This window comes from Chrysemys picta, chromosome 1, assembly GCF_011386835.1.
Source record: "Chrysemys picta bellii isolate R12L10 chromosome 1, ASM1138683v2, whole genome shotgun sequence".
In the NCBI taxonomy this organism is placed as follows: Eukaryota; Metazoa; Chordata; order Testudines; family Emydidae; genus Chrysemys; species Chrysemys picta.
The window spans coordinates 136753637-136767328 of record NC_088791.1 but is presented as its reverse complement, the minus strand read 5'-3'; the positions used below and the strand labels follow the sequence as shown (position 1 = coordinate 136767328).

General features: G+C 45.8%; 1 protein-coding gene across 1 annotated transcript in view; it reads right to left on the bottom strand.

Moving 5' to 3' along the window:
* Positions 1-12551: 12551 nt before the first annotated feature.
* LOC101938253 (C->U-editing enzyme APOBEC-1-like) overlaps positions 12552-13692 on the bottom strand; it is a 41109-nt gene continuing 39968 nt past the window's right edge. Inside the window, exon 5 of the mRNA XM_065571594.1 lies at positions 12552-13542. Within this exon, the coding sequence (XP_065427666.1) occupies positions 13429-13542 (114 nt within the window). The 3' untranslated portion in view covers positions 12552-13428. The remainder of the gene's footprint in view (positions 13543-13692) is intronic.

The window sequence follows — 13692 nt, the reverse complement described above, 5'->3', positions numbered from 1 at the left end:
CCCAGCGGGACGCGCTGTGCATCCGGGAGGCTTTGAAAGCTAGGTTCCTGAGTGAGTAGGGTAACCTGTGACTATTACGTTTGTTTACAGAGAAACTGAACCTGCCCCCGTTCCTTTACTCAGTGAATGTTCACTATCCTCTCCAGTTTCATACCCCGTTCACCCCCTTCCCCCCCTTCCAACACACGTTTAAAAATAAAATCACTGGAAATTTGTTAATGAACACCGTTTTCTTTATTACTGTTTTCGCGGTAAAGTGTTGAAACTGGGACGCAGACTGTGGTGGGGAGCGTGTGTAGTGTAGTGATGCAAAGGATGCTTCTAAACTCGAGGATTGACAGGCTCCTGCTTCTAGAGTGGTCCGCACTGGTGGACTGGTTGTTTCAACGGAGCCTGCCACCCCTCCTGTTTGGGACTCTGTGTGTGGGGGCTATGTGACTTTGTGGCAGGGGGAGGACGGTTACAGATCCCCTGCTGCGTGGCTCTGTGATCCAGGATAAGGACCGCTGCATAAGATCTCTAACCGCCCTCCCCCGCCACAAAATCACATAGCCCCCCCCCACACACAGAAAATGAAAACCACCTCCCAGACTGACCAGGGTGCCTAGTGACTGCAATGTGTGTGTGACCTGCTGCTGAACCTGCCCCCGTGTCTGTACCCTAGTAAAGGTGACTGTCCTGTCCAATTACCAACCCCCTTCCCCCCCTTCAAACATACTGTCCTCTAAAAAAACATGATGGAAACAGTAATTAACACAAACGTATTTTTTATTAGCAACTACACAGTTAGGGGATGAAACTGGGATGGGGGCTTGGGTGAGGCGGGAAGGAAAGGACTTATCAAATTTTTGGGAATGAGAGCCTTCTGGTACTTGAGCAGTCTGCAGGGGTGGAGTGACAGTTTTCACGGACTCTGCCGCCCCTCCTTCTTGGTACTTTGGGTGAGGGGGGTATGGGACTTTGTGGCGGGGGAGGGTGGTTACAGATAGACTGCAGCGGGGCTCTGTCCTCCTGCCTCTGGTCCTGCAGAACATCCACAAGGCGCTGGAGCGTGTCCGTTTGCTCCCTCATTAGTCCAAGCAGCGTTTGAGTCGCCTGCTGGTCTTCCTGCCGCCACCTCTCCTCCTGTTCGCTGTGTGCTCGCTGGTATTGCGACATGTTCTCCCTCCACTGGGTCTGCTGGGTTGCCTCGGCTCGGGAGCAGCCCATAAGTTCTGAGAACGTCGTCCCGTGTCCTTTTCTTTCTACGCCTAACCTGCGCCAGCCTCTGGGAGTGTGATGCCAGGGTAGGTCGGGAGACAGTCACAGCTGTGGGATGGGAAAAAGGGAGTGAATTCCTCACAAAGATAAATTTTTTGGTGAACAAAGAACATAGTCTTTCTCTGTGAACAAGACCATGCACAGCACCTATCACATGCGCACTCAGGACAAGGTTGAATTTTCGGCCTTCGCATTCAGTGCCTGGGGTCTTGCAGTGCAGATCAGACAAGCGCGGCCGGACAGTGGAATTTGGGTAGCAGGCTGACATGGTAAGCCGTAGACTTGTGGCAGCTGAAAACTTTAATAATAGCACTGCCCTACTTTCACGTTCAAAGCAATGCTCCTAGCATTGGCCAGTTCCTCCTGCCAGCAATCCGGCAAGCATGAACTCTGCCCCGTCCCACCCCCTCGCGGCTGTCCCCGGGAAAGATCCCTGTATGCTGCCCCTCTCCCGCCTCCATCGCATGGCTGTAAACCGCTGGTTGCAGTTCTGTAAAGGAACAGGCAAGCAGTCCCAATACTAACATTCCCCTAATTCAAAGCAGGTGACCATGAGCGACATCACTCTGATGAGGATTTCAGACAGCGATAAAGAACGCATGCTTCGTGAAAGCCTGCAAAGACCAGGGCCCTATGCCACCATGCTCTGCAAGGCAATGATCCCGGAGTACTTGCTGCTAGCCTGGCGCGGGAACGTTTCCTACTACGGAGGACTCAACAAGGCCGCTCTCCCAAGGAACCTCATGCAAAGGCTTTCCAATTACCTCCAGGAGAGCTTCATGGAGATGTCCCATGAGGATTTCAGCTCTATCCCCGGACATGTAGACCGAATTTTACTGTAGCTGCACTGGCAAGGACTAAACAGTAGAGCGCCTAAGGCAAACCAATCATGATAAACCAGACATTGTTAGATTTTTTGGCAGTAGTTGCACTGCCAAAGACTAAAACTTTAAGCGCCTAGGGCAAACTAATCATGAAAAACCCACTGTTAATATTAATGTTCTGTTCATAATAAATCTTTACATGTTTAAAACACTTACCGACTGATCCTTCCCCTGATTCTGGGTCCGGGTTAACGCCTGGGGACGGTTGGTAGGGGATCTCCGTGAGGGTAATGAAGAGATCCTGGCTGTCGCGGAAATCAGCGTTGTAAGCGCTGTCGACTGCCTCGTCCTCCTCATCTCCTTCCTCATCTTCCCCGTCTGCTAACATCTCCGAGGAAGCGGGCGTCGACAATATCCCATCCTCAGAGTCCACGGTCAGTGGTGGGGTAGTGGTGGCGGCCGCACCTAGGATGGAATGCAGTGCCTCGTAGAAACGGCATGTCTGGGGCTAGGATCCAGAGCGTCTGTTTGCCTCTTTGGTCTTCTGGTACACTTGTCTCAGCAACTTGATTTTCACGCGGCACTGCGTTGCATCCCGGCTGTATCCTCTCTCTGTCATGGCTTTTGAGATCTTCTTGTAGATCTTTGCATTCCGTCTTTTTGATCGCAGCTCCGAAAGCACGGACTCATCGCCCCACACAGCGATCAGATCCAAGACTTCCCGATCAGTCCACGCTGGGGCCCTCTTTCTATTCTGAGATTGCATGGCCATCTCTGCTGGAGAGCTCTGCATCGTTGCCAGTGCTGCTGAGTTCGCCACGATGTCCAAACAGGAAATGAGATTCAAACTACCCAGACAGGAAAAGGAATTCAAATTTTCCCGGGGCTTTTCCTGTGTGGCTGGTCAGAGCATCCGAGCTCGGACTGCTGTCCAGAGCGTCAACAGAGTGGTGCACTGTGGGATAGCTCCCGGAGCTATTAGTATTGATTTCCATCCACACCTACCCTAATTCGACATGGCCATGTCGAATTTAGCGCTACTCCCCTCGTTGGGGAGGAGTACAGAAGTCGAATTTAAGAGACCTCTATGTCGAACTAAATAGCTTCGTTGTGTGGACGGGTGCAGAGTTCATTCGATTTAACACTGCTAAATTCAACATAACCTCCTAGTGTAGACCAGGCCTAAGACACAGGCATGAAAAGCTGGAAGGGGACGTCTCCCCCTTGTTAAGGAATGTGAAGATATTCTTTCTCTAGACTCAAAGAGAAGTGGTGTACAAAGCATCTGACCACTAAAGCTGAGCCAGGAGCCTCTTCTTTTAACCCTTCTCGCCTTCTGGAGCAAAACGTCAGTTTTAAGCTCACACAAAGAATTCCAGCAGTATTCCTATCAAAAATTGATTCCATGGTTAAACTCTCTGAAGTCTTCATATAATTTTAAGGAAACCCATGATTTAAAAAGTGGGAGTCATGTCCCTGAATGGGGAAGAGAGTTATTAAGAGACATTAAGAGAGACAGTTATTAAGATGTGGCCCCTCCATTTCTTGTTTCTTTAGATTATGAAATTTAGTCACTTTGGGAATAAATGTACTTGTTGCTCACCAACTTGAAACAGCCCTTTTACCCCACTGTGACAAATTGGACTTATCACGGGCACCTAGATGTGTGGCGGGAATGGAGGGGAGATTACCAATATTTAGTGCAGGGGAAGAAATATATCCTTTGCCACAGTCCTGGGCATTGCTCCCTGCGTGGTAAGGCAGCCTAAGCCCAAAACTGCCCTTGAAATTTCCCCCACCCCCCAGAACACACAGTGAGGAGGCATCATAGAGGGCACTTGTGTAGAGAGCAACGTGCATAGGGCACTTGTCAGCTGGCCTCAGAAAGCAACTGTGTAGAGACTCTATGATCTATAACTGGGGCTGGGATCCTCCAGCAACCTCTAGGGAGGTTTCTTATTATGATATTTGTGTTATGGGTGGGAGAAGAGAGAGAATTTCACTTGAAACTTGTGGTTTGTTTTTTCAGCCACAGCCTTGTTTCCCTTGACACGCATCTCTGTGGGTCACGGAGGATGGCAATGGGCGTAGGAGCAGTAGCCAGGAGCAGAACCCAGTTCCTTGTCCCTGACAGCAGCACAGTCACTGGTCACTGATTCCATCCTTGGCTGCCAAAGAGAATATTTCAGAGCCATCCTCAGAGAAACACATTTCCCAACAGCCACCCCTCCACCCCCGAGGTTCCATAGCTGATCTATAATGCATTCTTGGTCTGGTGGGTTCATGATGCCATTTAACTTCTCATGGGTCTCCCTAAATTCTCCCCTCATTCTGAGTGAGTCTATTCCATTGCTGAACTATATCAAACTGGCAGTGTCCACTGGGGTTATACTTGAATATCAGGGATAACTGGTAAAAATGTGTAAATAACACTTCCTGGATTACATAATAATTGTTACCTGCAGTTTTCATATAGTTCTGAAAATTTAACAGGAGGAAGCTTGATTATTGGTGGAAACTGTCAGTGTCGCTATAGGGGAGGGCAGGATGCCACCAGCTTTCCTTTCTGACCCTCATCACCATAGTTTTGTGTGTCTCTTAAAAGACCAATTGTTGGTCCTTGGTTGTGTAGCTGATCTTCACCTCAGTTATCACCCTCTTTCTAACAGCCCATTTTGGGGAGATTAATGAGAATTCATTTTGATTGTTCTTTCTTATTTATAATAGTCATAGTGCCTAGGAGCTCCAGTTATGGACTAGGATCTGATTGGGCTGGGTGCTGTATTCATAGGAATTTCTATGGCCCCCCCTCACCATAGTACCTGAGTACCTCACTTACAAGAATACAGCTAATCTCAGAAACCCCTGGGAGGAGCTGCAGGAGACAGAACTTTCTCAAGGGCTGGTCTGTGACTGAAATGAAGGATCCCAGGAACTAAGGACCATCTCATACCTCATCACCTTCCACTTTAAGTGCAAGGTGCAATTCTAGTCTTTGACCTGAACATAAACATATCGCAATGTGCGTGTGTGTGTGTGAGAGAGAGAGAGAAATAACAATATGGTTGCACACACACACACACACACATATAGGCACATACACACACACATATATATGGTAAAAAAAAATTCCATACAAGACACTCCTCTGGACACTCCATTTTCTGCTGGGGAGAGAATGAGAGAACAAACACATGACCGATGTTAGTTAAATTGCTTAATGCATTACTGGGAGTCACTCAGATATTGCAGTGATGAGCGTCGTAGGAGAACCTGTATAAAATAGAATGTAGGGGAGTATTATCCCTGTTTTACAGATATGGAAAATAAGGCATAAAAAGGTTTAATGACTTGCCCAAGGCCACACAGAAAGTCTGTAGCAAAGCCAAGGATGCACCTCATATCTACTGACTCCCAGTTCTGCACTTTAATACGTGGGGAAATAACTGTAGGATTTTCTGGAATCCTCTGTTTTTCTGAACCACTGGCAGGCTGGCTCTTGGCACAGAGACAGCTCTGGTCTCCTTGGATGATGACCTGCTCCTGGTAAAGGACAAAGATCAAGGGTGACATCCTGGTCTCATTGAACTCAAAGGGACCCAAAGTGTCCATCCAGGATGATTTTCTTTATTCTTTCAGAAGCCTTTGCTCCCACAGACCACAAAGTCTGTGTCCCCCTGGTGGAAACAGATGGGGTGACTTCATCCTTTTGTTTTTAAGCAGAGACAGGGTTGTGTTGGTTGCCTTTGGCCTGTGGAAGCTCTGTGTGGGCAGCCACAAGGCTCTGTCCTGTTGCTCCTTTTGTCCAATGAGGCCGTGAGATGAGACAGTGAAATAGTTTGTATGGTGATGCCATCGATATGTGGATAGCACTCAACAGGACATCTCTTTTTAATCTGACCAGTGAGGTAGCTTGATTCTCTCAGTGTCTAGCTGAGACTGGGATCTGGATGGCCCCAATGTGTAATGTACATAGCGGAACCCCTCAGCTGGCACTATTCACCAGCAGGGGCACTTCTCTCCATAGTGTACAGTGGAAATAAGCAACCACTTAAGTCTGAAAGTATTGAGCATTACTCTTGGAAGTCTGATGAGAATCCCATAAGAGAAGGACATACTGTAGTTAAAATATGATCCTGACAATCAGAAATCCTGGTTCTGCCACTCTCATTCAGTGAGACTGTGGGTCACTTCACTTCTGTCACTCAGTTTCCCGATCTATAAAATGAGAGTAAAGACACTTACTTTTGGAAAGCACCATGAGCTCTGCAGGTGACATGATGTAGGCACCATAGAGGAGATGTAATGCATTACCACGGGGCTAAAAAAGTTATGAGGGAGCTTCCTCCTGCTTGATTTCCACCTCTGGCTTCTTGCAGAAAACGTCTTAGGTGCGTAACACCAAGAGAGGGTTTAAAGCTGCGGATCGCTAACAGAAATAGGCACCTCTCTGCAGGTTAGATTTAGTTACTTATCTCTGAGAGAAGGGCGGGGCTTAGCACATCAGCTAATCTCATCAGCACCTCAGATTGGCTAGTTTAGGGGGCTCCCCTACCTGGCGTGCTGGGTTTTGTGGATCACAGACTAAGGCGCCGGTCTCATCCCATGGACAATTTATGTCCAGTGCTTGTCTCTGTGATGAAAATGACTTTTGTTCACTACAAACCTGTGTCCTTGTTATAAACAATGTCTCAGAAGTGAAAGGTTCCATAGCCCAGTCCCCCAAACCCTGAGATTCTTCCAGTCTCTTTTGAAACAAAATAAATGGTTACCCAAGATGTCCATGACTCTAATGCTGACTCCATTCATCACCAGGTCATGGAAGCCTTAATGGCTGCATTCAAATTCATGCCTAAAGAACTGTGCTACATACATTTGTAGGTTCACTTTCAGGTATGTCTTCAGGAACAATACCCCAGACTGGGAGCATTCCCAGCAAGGACTCCAGGAGAGGAACCAAGTGATGGAGCAGTGGGTCAACATATTGAGAGATTTTTCCTTGAAGGCATTTTCCAGGAAGTTGATTCCAGCATGCTGGGTGCTGGTGTTTCTCCCTATTTCGGTGCTGCTGCCACACCTGATTTCATGGAGCAGATGTGTCACGTTGGGAAGTGCACTTGGGTCATAAACCTCCTTGATACTCCTTTGGTTGTATCTTTCACCTGAAATATGAGAAACAGTCCAGTGAGTAATGTTCCCACATAGCTAAATCTAGGGGCCAAAGAGAGAAATGCAGAGCCACAGATGGAGGGAGACCGAGACAAAGAAAAGAGAGATTTGGAATAAAAGTGAATGAGGAAGATTATCTGGTGTCCATTCCCCACTCCTTCTGGTACCATTGATGGGATTGGTCAGGTTTGGGGATATTGAATTGTCATTTTCACCTCTGGATGGTGCCTTCTGCAAAGTGACCTATTAGAAAAGATAATTAGAAAGTCAGTTATCTCGTGGCAGAAACACAGAAGAGAGGAAGAAGCAAGATCTGGCAACTCTGCCTTTTTGTGATCATAGAAATCAATTGCATGGGTCTCATAACCACCTGGTCCTAACAGATGACCCACATTCAGTGCTGCTAAATAGGTTGCACCTCTGACATCCCATCTGATACACTCCTTAGGTAAGGGGAAATGCTCCTTAACCCCAATTCCGGTGATCAGTTTAACCCTGGATATTAAACTACTAAAGAAGCATCACATTTGTGACCCAGGGTGCCCAGGGAAGCCCTCACTGGAAATGCCATGGTCAGGGCAGGCTGCAAAAAGGAGAGCAGATACTCCCAAGACTGGTGGGTAACCATGAAGTTAAACTCTCCAACCAGTCAAAAACTGTGCTTCTAATCCCCAACACTGGTTATCAAGAAGAAAGAAATCACACAGCCTCCTTATTGCATTCCAGTTCTCTGGCTCCCAATCAACACCTAGGTCCAGTACAGAGGGAAGTTATTTTAAACTCTGCTCACATATACCGAATGTTCTTCTGACCCCAAAGGGTCAGCCACATTACCAGGTCAGTATAGGTTTGGATCTTACCCAAAATACCACACTACCTGCCAATCCTTTACTGTCTAAAACTAAAGGTTTATTATAAAGAAAAAAGAAAGAACAGAAGTGAGATGTTAAATGGTAAAACAGTCACATACATACAAATAATAATAAAGTCCATATATCAGGTTCCTAGCAGTATTGATGAGGTTGCTGGCTTGAAAGTCCCTCTGGAACCTATCCACAGCTTGGATGAGCCATTCAGTCTTTTTTCAGAGTTCAGTTTGTAGCAAAGTTCCTCCAGAGGTCAGAAGCAGGATTGAAGACAAAATGGAGAAGATGCAGCTGCCTTTATAGTCTTTTGCCATGCAGCTTGTGCTTCCTTTCTTTCAAACACAAGCTGCCCAGCACATGGCTTGGAAGCCTTTTCTGTCCATAGGTGTGCCTCTGCATGCATTGCTGAGTCACAAGGTGTATCTGCCTTCTCTCAATGGGTCAGGTGTATAGCTGATGGTGCTTAATGGGCCATCAAGCAGGCTAGGCAGAGCTGATGCCAAACTGTCTGGGGGTGTCACCCAGAAGCATAACACAAGTTTGAAATACAGACATACATACATATCTATAACTCATAGTACAAAGGTGATAAAATATATATATACACAAGATCATCATATTTGGCAAATCATAACATTTTTGCAGATATCTTACATGGCATATCTGACACAACTCATTGCAATTTTACAATACTGGTATTCATACTATCCTAACGTGTCCCCGAGATTCCATATAGCATCACAACATCCTCTTTATTACCCAAGATACAGTTAGGCCCAGGTCCTCAAAGTATTCAGGCACTTCACTCCCATGGAGATCTGTGGAAGTGAGGTACCTAGATACCTTTGAGAATTTGGGCCTTGGTGTCCAAAGAACTGTCTGTTGTTATTTTTACTTTAATCCCAGATGAGTGGCTTTTGTCAAAGAGACACCTGAAAATTAATTACATAATTAATTATTAGCTCTGACAGCCATGAGCTGTGATCCATATCGAGGTGGTTGCCAGAGCTCTATCCATCTAACACTGAGGAAGCACAACTGACAAAGGGGGCAGTTTAGTGCCCTTGATCTGATGGAGGGAAGTGAGGACCTCCCACACCTGGAACTCTGTCTGTTAGACATGACTTGAATTGTTTTAAGTTACTGCACTATGTTCTCCTTTTTGATTGCTTGTTTTTTATTTTATTTTTTTCCTTTAGAAATTTTGTCACGGTTGTTGATAATAATCAATGATTTGTCAATCATCAATAGCCAAATCAATAGCTAATAATTGGTAGTAATTTTAAATTACAATTCTACATTCAGTTTCCGTGAGTTAAAATTTGTTTAATAAGAACAGCCCTCGGATAAATCAGCTTTGATTGGATTTATTCATCAGTCAGTAAAACAGCACATACACAGAGTGGCATACCTTTACCAACAGCTGTGGAAGACCCTTCCTATCATTTCTGACAACCTGTGTCCAGTCTGCTGATGGTCTCCTTTCTTCATAATTTCAAGGGATACTTATACTCCTTACCTTTCTTTCTTCATCATTCCAGCCATTATCTTAGGTTATTTCCCAAACGCCTTGTAATTTTCCAAATGTCTCACCACCGGAGTGTTAGTTGTTATTTACACCCTTGTTTTGGTCATTTGTATTCATTATATTTCTTGCACACATTTTGCATTTGGTACATTACTAAAATATCTTTTACAACAGCTTTCCAAATCTGCTACAGATTACTGCACAGCAAAATTCCAGTCTTCAAAATCAGTTTGAGCTTACCTAGGAAGCCTTATAGGCAGCTCCCAGGCAAGCCTTAGCACCTTTCTTGGCCTATCTTTACGTGTCAACAAAGTTGACCATAGGGTTTGTGCAGTTGACTTTTTAACCTCCTCGCATGGAAACATGAATAAAAGCATCTTCTTAATATGATCACAATAAAATATGTCATAGGATCCCTGCAGTGAGAGAGGGGAAAGTTCTATTAACTCATCCACTTCATCTCCTGCAGCCGGTGCTGGATTGTTCCCTACTACTCATAAATCCCTTGGTAATTGAATTGCAGGGAATGGAGAGCAAAGCATTGCAGAGGGCTTTTCATTCAGTCTTATTTCCTTAAATGTACAAAACTCTCACCTTGTTTAAGGAGCTCAACCTGCCCTATGTTGGAAATACACTTTTCCCTAAAGGTATGTCTACACTATGACATTAGATCGATTTTATAGAAGTCGATTTTTTAGAAATCAGTTTTATACAGTCAATTGTGTGTGTCCCCACTAAGCACATTAAGTCGGCGGAGTGCGTCCACAGTACCGAGGCTAGCGTTGACTTTCAGCACTGTGGGTAGCTATCCAACAGTTCTCGCAGTCTCCTCCACCCATTGGAATTCTGGGTTGAGGTCCCAATGCCTGATGGGGCAAAAACATTGTCGCAGGTGATTCTGGGTACATGTCGTCAGGCCCCCCTCCCTCCGTGAAAGAAATGGCAAAAAAATCATTTCTCGCTTTTTTTCCTGGGTTACCCGTGCAGACAACATACCATGGCAAGCATGGAGCGCGCTCAGCTCACCATCACCGTATGTCTCCTGGGTGCTGCTGACAGACATGGTACTGCATTGCCACACAGCAGCAGCAGCAGCTCCTTGCCTTTGCAAGTTAGCAAAGACGGTTAGCAGTCGTACTGCACCGTCTGCTGCCGTCTCCTGGTTGCTCCTGGCCGACCTCAGTAATGTTGGTCGGGGGTGCCTGGGCAGACATGGGTGCTCCTGGCCGACCTCAGAGAGTTCGGTTGGGGGCGCCTGGACAAAAATGGGAATGACTCCAGGTCGATCTCTTCTTTAAGTTTCATCTAATGGAGATTGAGTCCTGCCTGGAATATCATGCCAGCTGGAGGCTTCTGCCTCAGGCTGCTCTCCCAGCCGGCAGCAGCATGTGGTTGCACCTACCCCTTGCTCCCATGGCTCATGAAGCCTGGACAGTAGTAAGGAGCAGTTCAACTATAGGCTGAACAAGTGCAGAATGGTGGTAGAACGTGCCTTTGGACGTTTAAAAGCTCACTGGTGCTGTTTGCTGACTAGGCTGTTTGCGATTAGATTAGAAGAGCACAGCAAGGCGTGCTGTGCATCACATTCACAGAGGCTTTGAAAACCAGTTTCATGACTAGCCAGACTTCGCTGTGACCGTTGTGGTGTTTCTCCTTGATGCAAACCCGCCCCCTTTGTTGATTTTAATTTCCTGTAAGCCATGTCGTGAGTCGCCCCTCCTGCCGTGAGAGCAATGGCAAACAATTGTTTAGCGCCTTTTTTCCAGACGACATACCACGGCAAGCATGGAGCCCGCTCAGATCACCGCAGCAGTTATGAGCACTGTAAACACTACATGTATTATCCTGCAGTATATACAGCACCAGAAACTTCAAAAGCAGGCGAGGAGGCGACGGCAGCGTGCTGACGAGAGTGATGAGGACATGGACACAGTTCTCTCAAAAGCATGGGCTCTGGCAATTTGGACATCATGGTGCTAATGGGGCAGGTTCATGCCGTGGAACGCCGATTCTGGGCCTGGAAAACAAGCACAGACTGGTGGGACCGCATAGTGTTGCAGGTCTGGGATGATTCCCAGTGGCTGCGAAACATTCGCATGCGTAAGGGCACTTTCATGGAACTTTGTGACTTGCATTCCCCTGCTCTGAAGCGCAAGAATACCAAGATGAGAGCAGCCCTCACAGCTGAGAAACGAGTGGCGATAGTCCTCTGGGGAAGCTTGCAACGCCAGACAGCTACAGGTCAGTCGGGCATCAATTTGGAGTGGGCAAATCCACTGTGATCCAAGTGAGACAAACAGTCCAGCAGGAACAGCCACCTCTGAATGTTCCCTTAATAAAATTCCCCTATTTCAACCAGGTGACACTGGGAGTACATCCAGGAGAGCTTCGCTGATGTCCGTGGAGGATTTCCGCTCCATCCCCATATACGTTAAGTCTTTTCCAGTAGCTGGGAGAGGCCAGGAATGGAATAACTGGGAGCTCCCTAACCCCAGCATCAGTCTGCTGGGAGATGTTAGGGTTACAATAACTGGGGAGATTCTCTGCAACAATTTGCTGTCCTTGTACACTGCCATATCTTCTTTATGTAAATACATGCTAATGTCTGAATATATATGAAGTTCTTATTCGTAGGATGCGATCAGCCTTCCATGATCTCACAAAGGAACACAATATATGGAGTTTGAGGACCATGGGAAAGCCTAGAGGAAAATTAAACACTGGTAAAGCCAATTTCTGGAATGTCAATTCATTTTAAGAACTGCCCCCACCACTTAATCAACTCTTAGAACAATCTGTGATGTCATACATTGGACCATTCTTATGTTAGCACTGACCAGAGATTATTAAGGAGTACCATATGATTTACATTTTGAACATGTAAAAAACAAACAAAGGCAGTGCTTTCTTATAGATATTTTATTCAAATGTTATGTTGACAAATGACACAAAGTAAAATCTAGAAATCTACAAGAGATACATAATTCAAAGAAATAACCTCAGAAAATAAATCCTCTCTAAGGTCTCTAGATATGTAAATACATAATGAGTTAGTTCCTTATAAACTGCTTACACAAAGCAAATCATATACTTTTATGTTCATTTGGTGAAAGAGCATTGGCTGCAGAATAAGCAAGATACTCTTGTGTTAACTGTGATGGAATAAACCCGTAAACTGAGTCACAGGTGCTAACACAACCCAGTCACTGTATAGCATTAAACATGATTCACTTTTCAAAAGGCTACAAGCTGAACTAATGGCAAGGAAATGGCTAATAGTAACTAAATCAAATTGAAATGATTAAACATTCTAATGTTCTATCACAGCGGTTCTCAAGCTGGGGGTTGGGACCCCTCAGGGGGTCGTGAGTTTATTACATGGGGGGATCGCGAGCTGTCAGCCTCCACCCCAAACCCCACTTTGCCTCCAGCATTTATAATGGTGTTAAATATATAAACAAGTGTTTTTAATGTATAAGGGGGGGGTCACACTCAGAGGCTTGCTATGTGAAAGGGGTCACCCGTGTAAAAGTTTGAGAACCATTGTTCTATCAGCTCATGCAAGAGTAACCCACCAACTGAGAAAACATGCTGTGATAGCAAAGCAGTCACTGAGTTGCACCCATTCTGACTGCATCCTCTTCCCCGCCCCAAATTGTGGAGTTTTAATGTGGGTGATGTTTCCTATCAACTGGTTTCTGTTGCTTAGCAGCTGATGGACTGGTTCAAGACACTCATGGCTTCCAGAGACTAGTTGGCTGCCCAGGCCAGGATACTGGCGCTAATAGGTATTGTATGATGTGAGTGCTCTTTTCTGTTCCTCATCTTCTACACACAGGCTGAAAACTGGAGTATAATTCTCATCTGATGAAATCTTTAAGCAAGAGGGAATGTTCTGGTGAGAAAAATGGGAGCTGAAGTTAATTTCTTTTCTGGAGGTTGGCAATTTAACATTTGCACTTTAGACTCACTTTGGGATTTAATGGGCATTGCAGGAACTCTCAGTAAATGCAATCACCATGCTTCAAATCTCATTCAGAACCAG